At 42.1% G+C, this 21,764-nt stretch overlaps 2 protein-coding genes across 8 annotated transcripts in view; one reads left to right on the top strand and one right to left on the bottom strand.

Annotated features, from left to right (window-relative positions):
- Window positions 1-124: 124 nt before the first annotated feature.
- Window positions 125-8,065, bottom strand: ccdc177 (coiled-coil domain containing 177). Its single transcript, XM_063500214.1, has 3 exons — window positions 7,352-8,065; window positions 3,211-6,598; window positions 125-690 (listed from the first exon to the last, which is right to left on the bottom strand). Exon 2 carries the CDS (start codon window positions 6,590-6,592, stop codon window positions 4,046-4,048), a length of 2,547 nt encoding a protein of 848 aa, XP_063356284.1. The 5' UTR covers window positions 6,593-6,598; window positions 7,352-8,065; the 3' UTR covers window positions 125-690; window positions 3,211-4,045.
- Window positions 8,066-16,727: 8,662 nt separating this feature from the next.
- smoc1 (SPARC related modular calcium binding 1) overlaps window positions 16,728-21,764 on the top strand; it is a 58,896-nt gene continuing 53,859 nt past the window's right edge. For all 7 annotated transcript variants that reach the window (XM_063496625.1, XM_063496621.1, XM_065472039.1 and 4 more), the window contains exon 1: window positions 16,728-17,110. In XM_063496625.1, the coding sequence (XP_063352695.1) occupies window positions 17,009-17,110 (102 nt within the window). In that variant the 5' untranslated portion in view covers window positions 16,728-17,008. The remainder of the gene's footprint in view (window positions 17,111-21,764) is intronic.

The raw sequence follows: 21,764 nt of genomic DNA, 5'->3' as shown, positions 1-21,764 counted from the left end.
GATTCTTCTACCAATGAATATCTGTGTTAAAGATGTATCTGTGTAACTGCTAGTACTTTTACCATTTTGTATTCCTGAAAAAAAGCTCTTTACTAAATGAAGCAGATGGCACAGACAATGCAAATCCAACTTGAAAAATGTTTGTTTTTATTTTTCCACTTTTGATTGTATGCACAGACCTTCAGTTTGGAGGACTGACGGAAACGATGAACTGACAGATGCGTTCGATATCATCCACGACCATTTCATTATTGCTACATCTGAAAAAAACCTTTCTTGATAATGCAACTCAATGTAATTCATCAAAGGAAGCATTTTATGATAATGTACAAATGTTAAATAACTCAACACCAGAAGTGATACAGAAACAAAGCCCACATGTAAGGGGAAGATGAGAAGGAAACATACGGGACTAAACACGACTTGATGCTAATAAAGCTGTGTTTGAACCTTGCACACGTTGTTTCATTGATGCAGGTAAAAGGCGGAAGGTTCTTCTTCTCTGCAGCACAATAGTTGGCACTGTTAATGGGTACAAACGGAATAAAAACCTATAAAATAAGATCTGATAAGACTGTATTTCCACCAGGAGAGGCTTTTTTTTACACTTTGATAAAGCTCAGTGTGGGAGGAACAGTTTTGTTGGGAGGCTTGTGGGTTACATCACCAGCTCACGCTCATCACCAGGACCTGAAACACAAAAAATAAGATGGCGATGAATGTGGGTATCGGCAGTGCAGTTTGGTCTTCAGTAAAACAGAAGTTTAATGAAGGCTAGTGTTAAAAATAAGTATAAGGAAGAAATCTAAAGCCAGAGTACAATGAAAGATTTGGGCATTTTAGTTCAGACTGCATTAACTTTGCAGATTTACATGAGTTCAAAGACACAGCCATAAAGAACCATCTTCAGCAACAAGCCACTGGTTGATTATTTGTCCTTTTCTGTTGTTATTGCATTTTATTTTAATATAATTGATGGTGAAATACTATTCCCTGCTTTATTTAGGAAGACTCATTACTTGTACTAAAACAAGAATGTCTACGCAAGCATTGTACTACACAGTCCAAGTAATAAATACCTTTTTAAAAGCCATTTTGTTTGCATTTTCAGTATCATGAAGTAAATCTGTTTGGTAACATGCATGTGCATTTCAGACAGTTCATTGTGTTAGCTTAAAAAAACCCCATGTATTTTTATCTTTTGCACACCAGATACTGATTATTTAATTGTCTATAGGAAAAGATGGTATCTTCACTTGTTACAATTAAATATATTTGATATATATATATGTTCAAGTGTTGCTTCAAAGCAACACAAAAAGCAATGAGCTACTTAAAACTGCATTGGCTCTGCAGCACGGCTGATGAAGAATCAGGTTGCTAGATGTAAAATTAAAGAGCGTTTCACATTAAGTAACGCAGATTCAGCTAAAGGAAATTTTGACTGGATGGACAATAGAATGCACTCTTGGTTGACTTGAGCAGCGCCTGCCTTTTCTTGACTATGATAATGTGATAGAAAAATAATAAAATAAATGTTATTCAGTTTGTGGTGCTCAGAGTTGTTGTGAGAAGGTAAACTAACTAAAAAAGTGTGCATATAGTTGATCAGCTGAGGTGGGAGTCAGCTATGTTTGCATTCTTTGAACCTCTCATTAGCGTGAACGTCTCTTCGCTGTTAGAGGCAAACTACAATTTGGGTAATGACAGGGTTGGTGAATGTAGTTCGGCAAACATAAAATAGTGCCTACTTGAAACTGGTTACAACAAGGGTTGTGGAAATGTCGGAATAACTGTATTGTGATTCTGGAAAGAGACACTGATTCAAATGGCTTTTTATGGTGCTTTCAGCACAAGGCAAATGCCGTCTGGTTCCATTATATTCAAGAAAAGGGCAAACCATTTAAAATATGATAGCACATAAACGCCATCCAGACAGATATATGGTGTTACAGGAATAAACTGAACTTTGGTGATGAACCATCTCCTTAACATGAATATCCTCTTTAACAGCTACTTCTAGCCAAAAGGGGTCATCACAGCAGGGCCTGCTGCATGTTTGAATTGGCAGATGTTATTTTATACCAGATGCACCACATGACACGACCCCTAAGGGATTTATGTCTCCTCTTGGGATCAAACTGGGGATCTTTGGCTTGTTAGGCAAATGTGTAAACCACTGCACTGTGGGCAAATATTCTCTTTCATAAGTTCCTATATTTCCAGGGCGAGTTATGAATGCACACCATTTAACCACTGATTCTTTTCCTTCCGCTTATCAGCAAGTTACAACACCAGCTCTGGCACGGACAGTAATAGACAGTTTTTAATGCCATCTCTTTGAACCAGACGCTGACATATGTGCAGGTTCTGTGTTCCATGAGGAGTCTGGAAGGCTTCTAATTTTTCTTTAGAAAAGAGACATACCTGCATTTCTGTTGTTAATAATTACTAGATTTGGAGCACCCTCTGTGTTTGACAGTAACCATACTTTAGACTGCCGACTTTATCTTCTGAATCGCATCATGAGCACCTACAGATATGCTGTCTCATCCTCCGACCTTACATCACCTCCCTATGATTATATGCTTGGAACACTGCGGATCAGTCAGCCATAAGCCTGTTAGTCCTCTGCTGGCCACATTTATTCTGGCTTTAGATATCCAACATGTGACTGCCCGAATTGCTCAGTTCAGTCTACTTCCTGGCTGCAGTTGCGTGCAGGGAGAGCAGCTGACTCTCCAGGTGAAGGTCGACTTCTGAATAAGTAAAGAGAGGGAACGCTGCAGTAATTTCCCACTGCCTCACATAGATTTTACACATAACAAAGTGAACTGAGTAGTTTTCCTGTAACGCCCCACAAATAATGAGCTGCCAAAAGATCCAGTTTCCCACAGACAGCCCCCTCAAATTCCCACGCACTCTCCCTTCTCAGTAATTCACCTCCTGCTGCTTCATCCTGACTTCTGTCACTATGGCAACAGCTACATCTGAGGGCAAAAACTATGCACATCCTCCTTTTTTTAATCTGAGATTGTAGGATTAGTGCAGCCAGAGGCCTTTAAAACCTGCTCTTGGCTTGCATGCCGACTCGTCTGTCTTTATTTCCCTCTGTGCTGTCGAGTCAGTGTCAGTGTGACCAAGTGTTTTTTTTTATTGCAACAAAACAGAAGGTATTATATAAGCTGCAGAAGCAATAAAAACTCATACCTGTTGACCTTGACTTGGTCACCAGGTGGCTGTGGGAGCAGATCAGTGGCCAGAGAGGGCATTTTCAGAGTGCATCACTATTTTACTGTAATCGGCATGACCAGGAGAGTCCTGACAGTGATGCACTGCACACTGCTTCTCCTCCCTCTTGTTCCCTTTGAGAGGGCGGTGAAACGGGCCCTGCTGCAGAAGTCGGTGTCCTCCGATGCTTCCATCAGCACGGGTATCGTGCACATGACCCTCCACTGCTGCATTGTCAGCGGTTAAGTGTTCAGCCCAGAGCTTTATTTTCATGCTGTGTCACAGTGCATGTACAAAAGGATCTCTCATTCGCTCTGAGGGTCCAGGATCATCTGCGATCTGCCTTTTCTTTTTCTTATGCTTGTTCTTCTCTTACATGAGTGCTCCCTTAAAAGCCTCTGCAGTTGTCATGGAGTTGTGCTTCCTGGTAAACAATGACTCTTTTCATTCCAGCAGAGCTTTCAGTCCAGTAGCTGAGATCGATGGAGCAGAAGGCAAAGAGAAGGACAGAGAAGGGGTTTGCTGCTGTCCTAAAACTCTGTCTATCATGAAGTCCACTGCATGTGTTTCACAGGCGTTACTGTTAGTTTGTAGTCTCATTACATCCACGTTACAAAATTATTTTTGTTTGTGTTGATAATAAAAACTATGAAAAATGTAGTAAAATCAGCTGATGGGTAAAGATATGTGAGGGAAAAAATAACATTGCAGGTGCTTATGGGTAGAAAGGTAAAGCTGTTGAGTGACTGAGGCCATAATGAAGGCAGGACCCAAGCACATGACCAGAAGCAAGGAGTCCACAACAAAGCTATGGTTATTTCTCATCGAGACTGGCTTTGAGCTGAGCATCCAGGGCCATTTTATCAAAGGTACGCATGTTGGTCTCCTCCCGCACTTTGTCTCGCACGTGAAAAGAGGCTCTAGCCACAGATCTGGCGCTCTCTAACACTGCCTTCTTCTCCTTGAAGATCTGCTCACTCTTCTCCAGCTTCCTCTCGATGGACTGCAGCAGCTCCAGACGCCTCTGCTTCTCCTCCTCCTCCACGCGCTGCCTGTTGAGCTTCTGGAGTCTCTCCTTCTCCTGTCGGCTCTGGACTGCCCGCTGCGCTTTCTCTTTGGCTCTCTCCTCGGCCACCAAAGCTGCCTGCTGGGCTCGTTTCTCTGCTTCCTTTACGCGAGCCTCCAGCAGCTGCTGCTGTTGCCTCTCGCGCTTCTCTGCTGCCTTGCGTGCTTTCTGGATCTGCTTCTCCTCGCGCTTGGCCTTCTCTTTCAGCTCCTTCCCTCGACGTTCAACTATCTGTTCGTAGTTTTCAAGGGAACGGCTGAGCTTTTCCTCTGCTGACCTCCTGGCCTCATCCCTCTCCTCTCTCTCTCTACGGGCGATTTCCTGTATCAGGGCTATGTGACGTCTCTTCTCTGCTTTGTTCAGACCTCGCCTCTCCTCCTGGGCTTGGTGCTCTTTCTCTTGCCTCTTCAGCTCAGCCATGGTGAGCTTCTCATTCAGCAGCAGCCTCTCTTGCTCCAGCATGGCAGCCCTCTCTTCCTCCAGGCTCTTCAGGTTCTGCTCCTGAAGAGCCTTCTTGTGCTTTTCCTCTCGCGCTGCCTGCTGTAACTTTAGCAGGCGGTTACGCTCCTGCTGTTCTGCAAGCTCCCTCCATCGCTCCTCGCTCTCCTCGACCTGTCGCATTTTGGCTGCTGCTGATTGTCGCTCTTGCTGGCTGAGTCTTCGCTGACGCAGCGACACCTGTGTCTGCCACACTCTCTGACACTGAAGAACGGCACGCTGTTTCTCTCGCTCCTCCTGCTCGCGACGCAGCTCCTCCATCCTGCGCTCACTATCCCACTGAAGGTGAGCCACATAGCGGGTCTGGCTCATGATGTCTTCCTCTTGATATCGGGCAAGCATCAAAGCTGCTATCTTGCGGTCTCTCTCAGACACAGCTTTCAGCCCTCTGCGCTTCACCTCCTTTACTATGCGCTCCACCTTCTGTGTCGTCTGAGGAGAGTGGCTCAGATCGCCGAGGCTGAGGCTGCGGCCCATTAGGGAGTTGAAAGTGGCCAGAGTGCGAGCCCGAGGACTGGAGACTCTAGCCCAGTGTTCTCGTGCACCATCCCAACTGTAGGAAGAAGAAGCGCCCGACTCTGACGAGGTGCATGTAGTCGTAGTCGTAGTAGTGGAGGTTGAAGAGCAGACGGGATCCATCCTTCGCTGTAAAGATTCCAGTGAATGGCTTTTTCCTCGTACCTTGGAATGAAATCCAAGATGTCCATTGTGCTGTGTAAATGGTCCTCCTGTTACACCGTTCAGAGGTATCCCAGAGCTCTGAACTGCAGGTTTTGACGCTGATGAAGTCAAAGTGGAGTTGGCTCTGGGGAAGGAAGGGGGTTTCGGTGTTGGTCTAGGAAAAGTGTTTGAAGATTTGCCAGCAGAGGATTTCCGAACTACTGGTGGGGGGCCAGATGAAAGTGGTCGTGTGGGCTTTACTAATTCAGGGGATGAGGACAGAGGATGTTTTCCAGATCCAAGAAATCCACTCTTGGAAGCTGGTATAGAGGGTGTAGAGCCAGATTTTGAGGATGTGGTTGGTCCCGCATGAAAAGATTTAGGGGAGGTACTAAGAGTGGAGGCAGGTGCTTTGGATAAAAGAGCTGCACCTGTTTTGGAGGCTTGACCTGATACTGTGGCTCTAGAAGATGTTCCAGCGTTGAGGGTGGAGCTGGAGGTCACTGGCCCAGACTTAGAAGACTGGGTGAGGCCAGAGGACATTTTATCCACAGAAGATACATTGCTGCTATTGACCGCTGCCTGAAGAATCCTTCGTTTTTCCTCCCTAACAATCCTTTCCCTCTCTTCCCTGCACTGCCTAAGTTTGGCATGCCTGTCCCTCTCAAAGACTTCAAACAAGCCTGTGGCGACACGCATTGAGCGGCCAGGAGCCTCCCGGGCAAAGTCAGAGAGCGGGCGAGGCAGCAGCTCCACAGGCTTGACCCCGCATCGAGCACACGCCTCCAAAGAGCGGGGGCTCGTTAAAACGTATCGGCTGCCCTCTGCGGCCGGCAAGTCAAAGTTGTACAGATCCAGGTGCAGCTTTGGAGACACATCGCTATCAGTCTGAGTCTGTGGTTGCTGATGTGCTGAGCCCTGAGAGGTGACCTCTGGAGCCGCTGGAGATGCAGAGTGGCAGGGGCTTGGCTCTGAACTGCCGGTTGGTGGCGTCTCAAAACCAGCATCCCCATCCTCCTCTGTTGTCGTGCTATCTGTGTTTTCTGGCAGTCGAGAGTCTTCGGTGGCCACAGCTGGTGTGTCGAATTGCGGGCCTTTACACTTATTCTGCTCCTCAGCCTCCGAGGGGTCAACCATAGTTGGCTGCAGGTAAAGAGAGGGCAGGGTGAGCAGGGGAGAATAAAACAGGAGAGAAAATAGATGAAAAAGTGGGGAGAGGTTTCAATTAGAGGATCATAGCACTGAGACAAGAGCTTAAGAGATGCAGTCTGTGGGGGGAGGGTCATTACACAGGTCCAGAGATGCATGCATGCACGCATGAACACATATTCGTGCACTCACTGATTTTACACCAGATGAGACATTTTCCCCCTTCAGGGAAGAGACACAACACAGAAAAACACCACAGTCCTTTAACGGGGGGATCTATTTTCGGCAGAGTTACTGGGCTGAGAGAATCTGATTACTCATAGCAATATTTTTTCACTCTACATCACACAATCAACCTACAAATGCTTTAACGCACAGACGTCTGGGGTATGAATTATTAAGCACCTGATCGTAAAAGCTTACTTGGAAAAAGAATGGGATATCATGGAGTGTGAAAGTAGTAAACAACCACTGGACACTATTATGCTCACTAACATGGACTCATCACACCTGGTAACAAACAGTGAAGGCCTAGACTTTTCTCCTGCATATCAGCAGGATGCTGGCATAAAAACCCTCTCCGCACTGTCAACACCAACAGCTCAGGTTCAAGGTTAAAACTCCAAAAATGACAAAAGAGATATTGCTGATTGCTTTGGTGCACAACAACAGTCATTACAGCTGCTTAAATCCGGTGGATTTGGCTGTAATTTAATGCGGTATTGCATCGCGCAAGCATGCACTGACCTGCCAGGTCGCAAAACGTTTTCTAAACCGGTGCTTTGTTCCCCTTTAATCCGTCCAGAAAGCCTCGTCTCCTGCATAATATCAGGTTTCAGGCAAAAGGCTTCGGCCGTCGTCCCGAAGATGGGTGCATCACATCGTTGCAATCTCCGGCGACACGACAGACACAGACGGAGCCTTTCCCAGCCGGTCAGCCTCTGAGCGCCGGCGCTGAAAATGTGCACTCTCCGCGATCACAAACACCGATAAAAACCGTCCCCGCGGTGAAATCTGCTCACTACGATGACTCTCCTATCCAGCTTCCTTCCTTCCTCATCCTCCCTCGCTAAAGTTCATCCTGTAAACATCAGCGGTCGCCACCTGCTTTTCAGCATCCCTCCATCTCACCCTCCTTGGCTCCGCCCGCTTGTGGCAAATATGCTAAAAATACTGAGTGCACTCTGCAATTATCCGAGCGCCTGTCCACTCCACTTACAAGCTCTTAAACTGGCGTAATGGTGCTGAATGTTACCCCCGAGCAAAGATCCTCCTGCAGGCCTGCTTTTGTACCACGCACGCAGTTTATCCATTGAAGATGAATATTAGCCAGTTTCCAAAATGTGTCTATTTTCCATTTCTAGAAGTTATTTTGTAGGAGACGTTTTCAAAATACTGATGGAATAAAAGGCGTGGAATATTAAAATTGGTCTTTGTTCATCTGTGGCTGGCTCATCACCAGTCACATCACTTTCTCTTAAAGCGGACATCTGCCACCACTCCTGGGTGTGAAATCAAAATGCATGTAATTACTCGAAATTGACACCAGAGGGCGAAAGAGCACTGCAGATTTATGCTAAGGGTGTCTCAGGGAGGTCATCTGACCTCAAGAAGTAATACTGACTTATCGAGGATTTTATTTTAGTATGATAGAATAAACACCCCATTAGGCCATTTACACTTGAAAACTGACACACTGGATCGAATAAATTACAAATCACCCTAGTTTACAGCATGACCACAGTTAATTTAGGCCTAAATGTTTTCTTTTTCTTTTTACAGAAGACATATAGAAAAAGCACAACTGTAAATAAAACCTGACTTATGAAACGAATGTGCCAGCTAGAGGTATGCTTGAATTGGTTCAGTGTCACAGTTTCATAGGATAATTATTTAGAACCATCACTGAAGCCATCATGTCTGATGTGAAAAGGTTTACTCTCAGACATTAATGTCAGTTGGATAAACATTACTGTACTCGAAATGTATGTAATCATTTTTCTATCTTACACCTTAAAGTGTCCATAATATCGGTGATAAGGTGTAGTAAAAGTTTTACAACATTTCTTGAGAATATTCCCAACATTTAGCACTGATGAGCATTTAGAAATAGACTTTTAACACTCTATTACATCAATAAAAGGACTGATACTTATACACATTCACTTACATTCACCCATTCGCACTTACATTAATGAGTTGGGGAATTCTTACAAATACAGCTCTCGAGTCACCCCTCATTGCCTTCTTGTTTTTCTAGGAAAATGAGAAATGGGTGCAAAGATTAATTGAAACGTGCAAAAATGCTGAAAATACTGCATATAAGGCAAAAACAGAATTTGTGCCATTCTAATGAGCTTGAAAGTCAACACACGGCCTTCAACACAGCCTAAACTCTTTTAGGCTGTGTTGAAGAGCAATGGTGATCAGGTTATAGGTCATAATTTAAGTAGTCTTCAGGAATAGTTCTCCAGGCTTCTTGAGGGACGTTGGCAGCCTTTTGTTATGTCCTGTGTGAAGATGATTCCTCACTTCTTTAATAATATGGTAAGTATGTAAATTATGTTTACAACAGTGCTTTTTAAGACAAGAAACCAGTCACCTAGTACTTTCCAGAGGTGTCAGTAAAAAAAAAAAAAAGACAGAACACAAAAACATCACCCAAACACCCTCTGAATAGAAGAGATTTCAGATGAGTCAAAGGTGCAAAGAGTGAGTGGTAAGCTGTTACTGCAATGGCAGTGATTTTGGGATCATTGTCATGCTGACAAATGAATGAAAAGCCTCTGCCATTGACTGAAATAGTGAACAGAAACAATAAAAAAAGAAGAAAGAAATTACTGGCAGTGATTTGTGAACTATGCAGTGACAAGCCTCATATTCATCACTGCAAAGATTTAGTTGAATAGGAAACTAATGCATCAGGTAACCTCCCTGCTTGACACTACCACTACAGTTACATTTTGCTATTGCTTGTACCTTTTGTACTACTACTTTCACTTCCTATAAAAGTCATTTTTATATTAATACTGATGATATAACATCAACATTATTTCTTACTGTACTGCAACTGGCATCATCATCATTGAAAACCCTCTTCTGCATATAGACTGGTCTGGTTTGGTCCAGAGTTTCAGGATTAGATAACTCTGGGTTAAAATAGCTCTGATGATGACCCACTAAACTCCTGACCCATTGTGGGGAACAGTGCGAGTTTAATTGGCCCCACCCGCAAGCTGTATCGGGAGGACAGCGGGTAACAAGTGACAACAAGGAACGTGCTGGCTGGCTTGTTAACTGGGGGCATGGGGTCTGCGAGGGGAGCCAAAGGAGAGCGGTGCATGGTGTGCTTGCTGCACAGTTCACTGGTGCAGGGTTATGCTCTGCAGACATTTTGTGTTTGTGTTTGTGTTTTTGGCAGGGCATGCTCCCAACCACCAAAGCTGAACTGGGGGGTTCATCGAGAGGTGAGCTGCTAGGTGCAGTCACGGAGACCACTACACAGCCCATGTAGTGGTGAGAACCCAGCATTCCACCACATCATGTAGGATCCGACCTGGAGATGCCAAAATCCTTATTCTAGATCAATTTTTAAGTATTTTGCAACCAATAAAGTTATAGACCACCAGATCTTTAATGTGGTATACCATAAATACTATGCAACAACCAACATATTGAATATTTCAAAGATTTTCCTTAAAATATTCTGATTGGGAAAGTGATTCTGTATCAGCTCCTCTGCTTTTGAGGATCTATTGAAAGACACATCCTCAAAAGCATCTGATTGATTTAGGAACTCAGTTATAAAAACACAGGTGAGTGGTATCTGTGCCGTTATGAGGATCTACGTCCCGTTCAAGCCACTTAAGGAAGGCTATTTTTACACAGAGCCAATACATAAATCCAGCCAGGAAATTATAGCGAAAGAGGAACTGAGAGATTACGCACTTTTGGCTACATGACTCTGACAGTCAGCAGCCTCAGCTGAAATGAATTCATCCATTTCATTTCCCTTCAAAGGCAGATCAGATTTTCAGCTGGACATGTGTGCAGAACTTTGACAAGTATGGATAGAGACATGGCAAACTCTTTTACCGACCTGGAAATAAAAAAGCCTCAGTACATTTCCATCTCTCCAGAGAGCTTCTGATTTTCCACATTATTATATTTTACTACTATTGTAGTGCATCGAGCCAGGAGCTTACTGTACCAGTGTTTGCTCAGGGTTGAACACAAGGAGTGAGTGTGTACAGCTGTCTAGACAAGTGCAGTGAACCAAACTTAAGCTTTCTTGGATGCATTTTATATTTTAATATGTTTCCTATTCAAAGACAGTAAACATAATTAATAAGAAACATATTAGATCTGACAAACTTGCAGTAATATGTATTTTTCTTAAACTCGTTAGAAAAAAAACTTATTTTTTAATTGTTACTTCACGCATAAGCTTCCTCTAATATTTAAAAGGCTTTAGAGAATTTTAGAATTCAAATCCTAAACTAAATGTTGCTTTCTAATTGTACATTTCTTTTGTTTTTTATTGCTTGATGCCAACAAAGTAACACGTGGACAAAAATTTTTAATTTTTAGGATACATATTATTACACCGATTACTGTAGTGGTTTCCAACCTAGCAGCATGGGAACTCATATGTTTTCAGAAGATAAACAGGAAGGGTCACAATGATGACCACAATAATGAAGCACAGTGAATGCTGGTTATTCGGTCATCATCTCCTATTTCCCAGTTTTCCTGTAAAACACCAGATAGTTTTCCAGTTAGAAATGATTCATATTAGAGCATGACTGATATATTCATCTGCCGATACTGGTCATCCACCCACCTCTACTTTTCTGGGTCAGCAGTCTAAGCAGAGATGCCCAGACCTCCCTCTCTCCTGCCACCTCCTCTAGCTCTGGGGTTCACCAAGATGTTCCCAAGCCAGCCAAGAGACATAATCATTCCAGAGTGTTCAGAGTCTGCCGCGAAGCAGTGGGCACTGCTGTTTTCTGACTGAGAGACAGGGTCTCAGATTTGGAATCGCTAATTCTGCTAGATGCAAAGAGCTCCAGTACAAGCTGGAGGTCATAGCTTGATGAAGCCAGAATCACATCATTGAATAAATATATACTTATTCTAACACTTATACATATTTTTTCCTTGTCTTCTTCTTCTTTAAAAAAAAATCACTTCACATAGTTTTGCAGCAGAGCAGTTCAGACTGAGCTGTTTCACTATCAATAAAACCACAACATAAAAATAAAAAATCCCTCTTAAAGTGATTACAACCAGACTGTTGCAGTTGGTGATCAAACACTACAGGTTGCTGTGTTGATGTTCATTTTGAGAACTATGTTAATTTTGAGTAGAAGATTATAAAGGATCATTATTAAATAACACAATCAAAGAGTAGATTAGGTTGCTGCTTATGCAATAATAGATCAGTAATAAAAACATATACATCAATCGCATAGCTTTTTTTCAGTATTCCTCTGCCTTCTCGTCTCTGCTCAACATATCAACCAAGGCCACACAATACCACAGCACCCTGTCTGACTGAGCAGCATTTGCACCAGCATTTAAATTCCAATTTTCCTTTGGAGGGCTTTACTTCTCCACTAACTTGCATGAAACTTGCTCTTGTAAATTTTTGTGTCTCACTGACAGACAAACAAAGAAAATACAAGGAACAAGAAATAGCATAACAGCAAACAGCAAAATAAAGTGCAAGACTGATTACTTGGATTTTGGGAAACTTAGTGCTGCGCAAGCACTCAAATATGTGTGCGTGCGTGCGTGTACAGTACTACATGCCTGCTGGAACTCACTGGCCCTGCGAATATTGAGACCTTTCATTGCCCCCAGTTCACATTTCCAGCCTTGGTTTGCCAACAGAAAGGGCCACATTTTCTAGACAGCTTCAACTCCTGCTTCTAGCCCTTTGCTATGTTCAGCCACCAACCCCCTCTCTCCCTGCTGTCTATTCTGTGGGATGGTACAGGGGTCTCATGCGGGTGTGGAACAGTCCCCCTCCTTAGTGGAAGGGGAAAAGGTCCCAGAGACATAGCTGTTAATTCAATCAGGAGAGCGGTATGCTCAATTAGGCATCCATAAGGGCCTGGATGGGTCCGGGGGCCCTGCAGAGGGCAAGCAGCCCAGTCCCCAGGAGGTATTAATTGTGGATGACAGTGTGTAAACAGTGGGGTGAATAGACAGCGCAGGTGCGGGACACCCCATTCCAGACTCAATAGGCCTTTTCACACCCGTGGCTCTCTGTTGCCACTTTCTCTTTCACTCTCTCACTGCGTAAAAATCCCTCACATCTCTGATTAATGTCATAGATAATTTGGCTTTGTGGGCTTATTTATTTGTTGCTATGCTTTTCCATCACCAGACATGCTTCTACATCAGCTTCAGTGTGTGTATGTTTGTGTGCAAGTGTGTATTTGAAGAGGGTAATAAGAGGCCAGGTTTCTGCTGTTCAGAAGTGCCGGCCAGCCAAGGGCTATACACTCCTCCTTGTTTTCAGGAGCTAGTGAAAATTGCGGCCAGTACATGTAAAATATATGGAATTTATGAAATGAAATCCAGATGACACTTTAAAAAGAGAAGGCTTTGTATCTGACCTTCGATTTTTCCCTTCAGCACACAAGCCGCCTGCTCCTCTCTGTCTTTCATTCAGTGCTTCAACTGTATTCTGTTGTGTGTGACAGTACTGCCTTTTGAAGTGCTATCACACACTCATCAAACAGATGCACTGCTAGAAAAAGTATTCAGACACTACATGTGGGTGCAAAAGTAGCAACATCTCAGAGCAGAAATACAACTAATAGAACTGCAACTGCAAGCACAGAATACTAATCATGAAGTATGCCTTCTTTTTTAACATGTTAATAAATCTGAAATAACTGGTTTATTTTTACTGATACAGTGACATACAAGCAAAACTTTTATAAAGTTGACTGCAGTGGAGGTACTATTAAAGCAATTACTGTATATATATATATATATATATATATTTCTAAAAACTAAACAAAGTCAAATCATATTCTCTAACGTAAAAAAAAATTGTATTGGTACGGAGGTGTGTAGGAAGTAAAGTAAACCTTCTGAGACCCCGTGTCCTCACAGAGGAACATAGGAGATACTAAAAATGCATGCCAAACAAGTAGTGAAGCAACATGGGGGTTGCAAATACTTTCATAATTTGAATAAGTTCAAGCACTTGAAGAACCTCAGGGATGAAAAAAATCCTAAACCCAGAGACAGATTCGGCGTATGGTTGCTGTATTGTTGGGTGACTGGTTAATTACAGTAGGCCTTTTCAGATTATCCTAAATTATTGGTAAATCAACTAATAATCAGCTTTTTATTGTTGTATAGGTGAGGGTGAAATATCACTACAATAAACAAAGGGAGGAACTATTTACACACTAGAATAAAACTCACAAATAGGTTTTCATGGATTTTGTTATTAGAAGAACAATGAGAATCTACTGAAACACACGACAAATGCAAATGCTTATTTTATTTAGACAAAAATGTAGTTATTTAGCATTAAACTGGAAAAAAGCAATGCAAAAACAAATGACAAGTAGCATTTTTCCCTCTCTTCAACTTGTTTTCCTCTCAGCATTTATCATACTACATCTGAACTGAGTGTGCACTTAAACTGTACTTTTAGGCAACGTGACATCATTGCGGCACATCTGTGCTAAACCTGCTCCTCTCCCAAGGCCGTCAGATCTCTGGGTGGCCTCAGTGCTGCTCCGTCTGTTTCTGTGTCTACACACACCCACTAATTTTCGGCCGTATGTAGTTGGTGTAAGCCGGTGGGGGGACCGGCGGCTGGGGCGTCTTCGGAAGGGCCACTGCAGTAATTGGGAAGTACATTTTCTTTCAGCATGCCCATTCATTCCTCCTTTTGTTTTTGTTGTCAGAGGTTTTCTTTTATGTTCGGCCAAATGACAACAGAATTAAAGTGTCAAGCCATGCTTTCACTACAACGGCTTTGCAGCCCAGAAAACTTTGTCTTCATTGTTCAGGGTGGCGGGTTGAAGTGAGAGGGAAGAGCAGATATAAACTGATCTCGTTAACATTCCAAGAGACACTCCTGTTGACCCTCTCTGCTCCTCATCCTCACCTCCCACAGCATTACTCCACTCACACAAGGACATGAGTGGACCGGCTGGCACAGAGCGGGAGGGGTAGTTGGGTTAAGTCTCTGGGGTGGGAAACAGCTTGGAATGAGGTGCATCCCTTCTCTCACAGCTCTGATAATGATACTACACGGACGCTTTGCTGAGTTTCTATGGTGGTCCGATAAGCAAGAATCCAGATAATTCACTATCTTGAGACCACTTAGGCCTCGGTTTTTCTCCCTTTTGTACAACTGCCCCATCCATTTTTATCTCTCCCATTTGGAGTGACCCTCCTCTGGCATCTTTTCTGCAAACAGTGCTTTACAGAAACTGGCCAGAGCACAGAGGAATAATTAATGCTGACCTTAATTGTGCCAATTCCAGAAGCTCAATAGCTCTAATTACAAGGCTCTTCTCTGAGGCACTCAAAAAGCCGCTGAACTGTCAAAACCAACAATTAAAAAATATCTATAGGGACAAAGAGTGAGAGAAGGGGATTTGGGGTGGGGGTGGGGTTACCCGTTCCAGTAAAGGGTGACGGGACACCTGCACTAAACACTGCTTCTCTCTTCTTAATGGGCCTCACAATTTATCTGAAAGGAAAAGATGGAGAAATGGACAGCACGGAGGCGAGGAAGATGTGAGAGCCAGAAATTGAGAGGTTGTAGGCCGATCACAGTGTGGAAGCATGTTTTGTGAATGCATTAAGTGTACTTTCCTGCTCAGGCTGGTGGAAAAGTACTAAGAATATTTATGGTTGTCCAAGCAACAACACTGCGATATTAAAGTGCTTCATAACAACCTTAAACCTTCCACTTAAATGTGAAAAACCCAAACGTATATAAAGTGACAAAAGGGTTGCAACAATGCAGAAATGTTGTCCCTACATTCATGTCTGATTGTGGTAGAAGGTTGAAGCAGAGCTAGGTTAACCTATACAGCATCACATATTATATGCATTATATCAGTCTGGAAAATAGTAGTAATAAATCTTTTCAATAGAGCAGAAAATAAAAATGATCAAAAGGCAATTAGTTTTTAAGAAGTAAGAAGTTATTTTCCTTTGCACTGCAGTTTAAGACACATTGATTACTTCTTTCTTTTCATAGATTGCTGTTTGTTATTTATCAAAATACTGATAACCCTATATTTTCTTCTGAATTTGAGCCTTACTGTAAAATTAGTAAATTGCAGTTTTAACATTGTGAGTATTTGCAAACACATATGGTGTTAATATACATTAACTACTGAGGTTTTTGCAGATTATCATATAAGATGAAGAAATTCCAATGCTAGCCAAACGGCTCTTAGAAGGTCAACCAGTTTATTTTGAAAAAATCCCCAAAAACCAAATAGGTTCTCAACTAGAAAAAAAACATTTATTCTATGAAATGTGTTACATTATGACCATGTAATTGGGGATAAAGTGACACAAACAGTTGTTTTTTGCTCTATCAAACAATGAATCGTCTACCAACTAAAACCCACAACAACTCTCTCTCTCTCTCTCTCTCTCACACACACACACACAGCCAAATCTACAAACACAGACTGGCCCCCTGTAGTGCTTGTGACAGCTATTGACTTTACTCAATAGATGTTTTCCATTGTAACCCAAGTACACAGGCTAAATGTCACGGCAGCAGGATACTAGGCTATTATAGAGCATTATATGTCTCTGAATGGGGATGAGAACCTAAAATTTGACCTCACAATTGCTCGGCCATTGTCTCTGCTCTCAAAGACTCATGATAATACACTGAGTGTTCCTGCAGCTGCTGCCTCTCCTGCTCCTCTCTCCTAACTGACCGGAGCAGATCTTTCTCCTCTGCGAACAGTTAATCCTGGGGTGAGGTGGGCGTGGCTTTCCCGCCACCGGCCGCTGCTATTGGGTCCTCCGAGTGCCAGCTAGAGACGGCTGCTCCCTCCTTTGCTTTTAAATGAAGGTGCAATGGATACAGGCGCGACTCAACCTGTGGAAGCCGCGATGAACAGCTGATCCTCCCGCAGTGGATAAAACCAATCACAATGGTGACGGCCAAGTCCTGATTCCCGATCATACGCGTGGCACTATGTGAATAGTTATTGGAGGAGTAGACACAGGAGAATTATTAACAGGAAATTAGGGTTAAGGAGTCTTTTTGGGGCGTGCTATTATATATTTTTTTCGGTTTGGACCTGTCGATTATCAGTATTACAGACGGACACGCTGTGCGCTCAGACTACCTGCCGCTCGTCGCTCTGCGCTCACCGACGATCAATTATGTTATTGTCAAGTTTCCTCATTTTTACCTTTTCCTACTTTATGGCGCCTCTGTTCCTCTGTTACCTGCCTCAAGTGTCGGCACAGAAGCCTGGGTCACGGGTGAGTACATCCCTGTGGGTCTGGTGCCTCACACTTTCATGGAAGTAGCAGTTTGAAACACAATACTTGCATTAATTACGAAAGTAAAAGTGTGTCAAACTGATTAGATTCTACTTAAAATAGAATGAATGGGATAAATTACAGACTGCTGGTAAACCTGAAATATGCCGAGATCTTTCTTTAATGCGCCTTTAGTAGATAAGATGTAACAGTTGATTCAAGATTCAAGGTTTTTTTTTTTTTTTAACTTATGCTGAGTAGGGAAATTAGATGACTTTAAATCAAATGAGAAATTTGGCTTTTGGTGTTAAAGTTTCATCTGATTCACTGTTTAGAGAAGAACACTCTAAACCCAATCTCCAACTGGGCTTGTAAAGCTTAATCCCACCAATTTGCTGGTTTTAAACTTTGCATTTGGCCAAATCTAACTTGTAAAACATGAAATCGATGATAACTCACTGAGCTTACTCAACTTTTCCTTGGGCACAGCATCTCTGCTCCTGGACCTCTCCTTTTGCAGGAACAGATTTTTGTCACTGCCATGTCTCTCCATCGCTCTCTTTTTTTCTATCTTCAGTCTTTCACACACACTGCTTTGCTTGTTCAAGGTTCTTATTTCCCCCTGTCCTGGCACAGAGGGAAATAAGTGATGCGAAGTGAAGGGGAACACCATTGTTTCAGTGCACAGATGCACTGTAATATTTGTGGTCAGAGGCAAGGGGCTGACTCACAGGGGGTGAATATGTAATATTCTCACATACTGGAACTATTTCACAACATCTTTGAACCCCCCCACCCACCCATCCTCCGTACACAGTGTGCTGTGGTCAAGATTGTTCTCTGGAAAGAGCCACAGTGAATTTTGCTTAATCACTTCTTTGTTGCTCCTTTTATAACTGTTTTCCTACTGTTCAAATAATGAGAGGATCAAAGTGGAGTGTGTGGCTTTCCTACAGTATAACTGGACAGAGCTTGTTACTTTGCATATTTTGGGGCCTGATTCAGGTGGCACCTCCTTATATAGCTACATCACTTACACGTGCTAGGGTGTTTAGAAAATCAAAACAAAGGTGAGTTTTGAAATTACGATGGCTGATACTCTGAGCTGCCCTTTTATCGTGAAGTTCTTCCTATTGTAACTTTAGCTGAAAGATTTTGTGTACCTCGCCAGGCTGTGAAAGTCTATCAGTCTCAGCTTTGGTAAACCGTTTCAAAACCACATTGAATAAACTCCAAAATACAGGGTGGCCAGTGTGAAAATGTGGTTTCTTGGTCCTCTGAAATTTGATTCTTTACAGACAAAAGCTTTTCATAAAAACAGGGATAACACTGAAAATCTGAGCATCTCCATCAGCTTTATCCCATCAAATTAAACTCCCTCTGCATCCCACTTCATCCTCCTTCTGGCATGGATTAGGCCCCAAGGAGCAACAGTCAGCCTGCTGAAACCCCCACTCACTCCACAGTGATTACTTCTAACATTTCTCACAGCTGCTGTAATACCATAATTCACACCCCCACTTTCCACGTTGATATCAGGAGTGAACGGCTGAGCTAATTTCCCTGCATAGACCTGCTCCTTTCTCATTTCTCTTGAGGCTCCATGATGCAATAGCACAACAATCCTCAAGACTGAGGAACACAAGTAATTGAGAGACTAAAAAGCCTTTTTTCAATTTTGCAGTTGCTGCTGTCTGTGCAGTTTGGAAGCCCAACAGCTTCTAGAATAAACGTTAGTCTGAATTATTTAGATAAAAAAAAAAACTGATAATGGACTTAAAAACAGCTTCTTATGAACCTTAAAACAAAACGATGCTGCCTTTATAGAGAGACAGGATTAAGGTTCACAATGAGTTAGCCTTTTTTATGATTGCAACAAGATATTTCATGGTTTTTAAAATCGTAAAACCAGGAATGATCAGTCTCATGAGGTACATGGTCTGCAGGGATCATTTCCTAAAACATTTAAACTAAGAAATCAGTTTTCCCAGTGGGAGGAAATGCTTAGCTTTTATAGAGGCTTAGCTATGCAACTTTAATTCATCTTATCAAATCAACCTGTTAGTCTCAGATTGCCCATAGGGTTGGGATGCTATGGGCAGTCTCCTTGCATAATTTGGTGACAGCATCAGTGAAGACTCTTAAAACTAAAAACACACAGGCCTAAGCAGCAAAGCAGGAACACTGCATACCTTCAGCTTGGGAAAGCAGAGCTCTGGTTCAAAAGCAGGAAAGTCTTTTTATTAGTGTGAGGTAGATCACAGCAAACATGCAGGTGTGAGTGTGCTGATGCGTGCAGCGTTTGGGTGCAGGTGCCTGTGTGGTGAGCCGTGGAGTCTTAATTATGCTTACAGGCTACAAAGGAATGGAGGTCAAGAACGGGCCTGTTTTAAGTGAAAGAAAAATTAAACATCAAAATAGAAGTGACTATACTTAAGTGCAGTATTTACTTAAAAATTGGCCAGTGTTTATGCTATATTTAATTTTTTTCCAATTCAGTTAAATTAAGTTTGGAAAAAAATGAAGTTCACATCTGTTATCTGGAGGACATTAAAAAGAATATTGGGAAATTGAAGAGATTGGAAACGCCATCTGAGGCAGATTTAGCAAAAGCTGGTCCACGAGAGACGTTATTACTGAATAGTTAATATTTACAAGTATAGGTTTTTATCAGTTAACAGCAGTTAAGCTTTTTCTTTAACTATCTGGCTCTAAATCTTATAATCCTAATCATAAAGAGAATATAGTCACGCATTTGGACCTTTTTTTTTTTTTATCTACAAGAACCAACCTAATGAAATAAAATCTAAACACATTAAGACAATAAGTGAAGCTCACAAGAGACCATTTTACAAAAACAGATTCAAAATTGGATAATATATTTCCTATAATGCAATCGCTAATATGATTACTCTCCCTTCTTGGGGAAAGCTCACTTAGTTTTCAGCATTTTTGAGTCTGTAGTTCAAATCCAGATATTTAGTCAGACGAAGTCCCTGGGATAAAACAAGACATTTTTATAACTTTGTGGGTAGGCTGAGCAGCCCATACCAGGACAAGTAAACTGGTCGAGAGCCCATTTTTTGTTTCACTACTTTAACAAACAAGACATTTTGTTATATATACACGGCAAAGTTGTCAGCAAGAGGTTTGATACCAGCAGAATCAGACAAAGATGAAGAAAGGCAACAAATGCAATTCTGTCATTATTCAGGACAGCTGAGAACTCACTTGCTTTATCAAACCCGGCAGGTCTGATAAAGAGGTAAAAGAGGTGAGGTGAATGCAGAATAGCCAATATGATAATACCCAAGGCAAACAAACCATGTAAGCCTTATTAAGAAAGTACTTTTATGGGTCAACCAATAAGGGAAATGTTGTCAAAAAGCAAACTTAACTATCCAACTGTATTATGGCCCATTTATAATCTTTATGCCTTTTCATCAGTAAAATGCATTCACACCAATCTCATTCTGAAAGTGAAAACAGAATTGTGGATTCATTGAATTTAGTATGTACACAACTTAAATATTTACAGGATTAAAAGAAGTTTATGTACTTCTGCTTTTATTCTTTTAGAGTATAATAAATCTGTGCTTAGTAACAATGAAAATTTGAATTTAATTGTCCCAAAATGTCAAAGGGAATAACAGAAAATTGCCTTAAGAAGTAGTCAATAGTAAATAAACATTGTGATAATTAGAACTGAAGAGACAACATCTGCATAACAAAGGCTATGAGTGGCAGATGGATAAGCGAGAGAGATCAAGGCCAGAGTGTGAGGACTGTTCCTTAACCACAATGAACCACTGAGATGCATATGAAGAAGAGCTGTTGACCATAATCACGCAGATGTGCAGTGCACATTTCCTCATTTAGTCTTTATGAGGGGAAAAAAAGATTCCTGGCAAAGTGATAAGGTCATAGTTTGGTTTCACCGTCGTCTGTGAAGAGAAGTCATGAAGTACAAACCTTTTAGATTAACTTTGTACTGACTGTTCAACAGCAGTTTCTGATTAGGCAGTTAAAGGAAGAATCCCAGCACACAGTCATTGATGACGAAGCTTGTGGTTTGAGGTTCTTTTGTCGTATCGTAAAGTACATTTGCATGATTATGCTAGTGTTAATCAAGGGTTAGAGGGGATCTAGGAGGTGGGGGAACCCTAGTGGTGGAGTAAAGAAAAATAACTCACCTTAATATAAATTATTGCGTATTCTGCATTGGCTCTGAGGTTTAAGGCTCGTGTGGATTTACTTAATCTGCAGTCTATTAACAAATGCTACATGGGGTATCATACCATCAAAGTTACTCTCCAGCCTGGAGCCATAAAAGTGGAATTTGGCAAATGATACTTAAGAGCATCAGCTTAAATTCAAATTGATGCCTGCTACCCTTTACCTAACCTACCAGTGAGTATGGAGACTTCAACCTACCTTGCACCAGGCCAAATCAGTCCCTTTTCTGTAAACTGTAGTTGTTTGAACTCTTGAGTATTCTTGCACAGCAGCCATGCTACACTACAAGGACAACAGTACTTGAACAAATTTCTTATTCTTTAAAGTCAGGAGTTTTCAGTCCCATTGTCACAGGAGTATAAAATCAAGCACCTAACCATCTGCCTTTACAAACTTTTTATACTGTAATATTATGCCA

This window comes from Pelmatolapia mariae, linkage group LG16_19, assembly GCF_036321145.2.
Source record: "Pelmatolapia mariae isolate MD_Pm_ZW linkage group LG16_19, Pm_UMD_F_2, whole genome shotgun sequence".
Lineage (NCBI taxonomy): Eukaryota > Metazoa > Chordata > Actinopteri > Cichliformes > Cichlidae > Pelmatolapia > Pelmatolapia mariae.
This window is presented reverse-complemented; position numbering and strand designations above follow the sequence as displayed.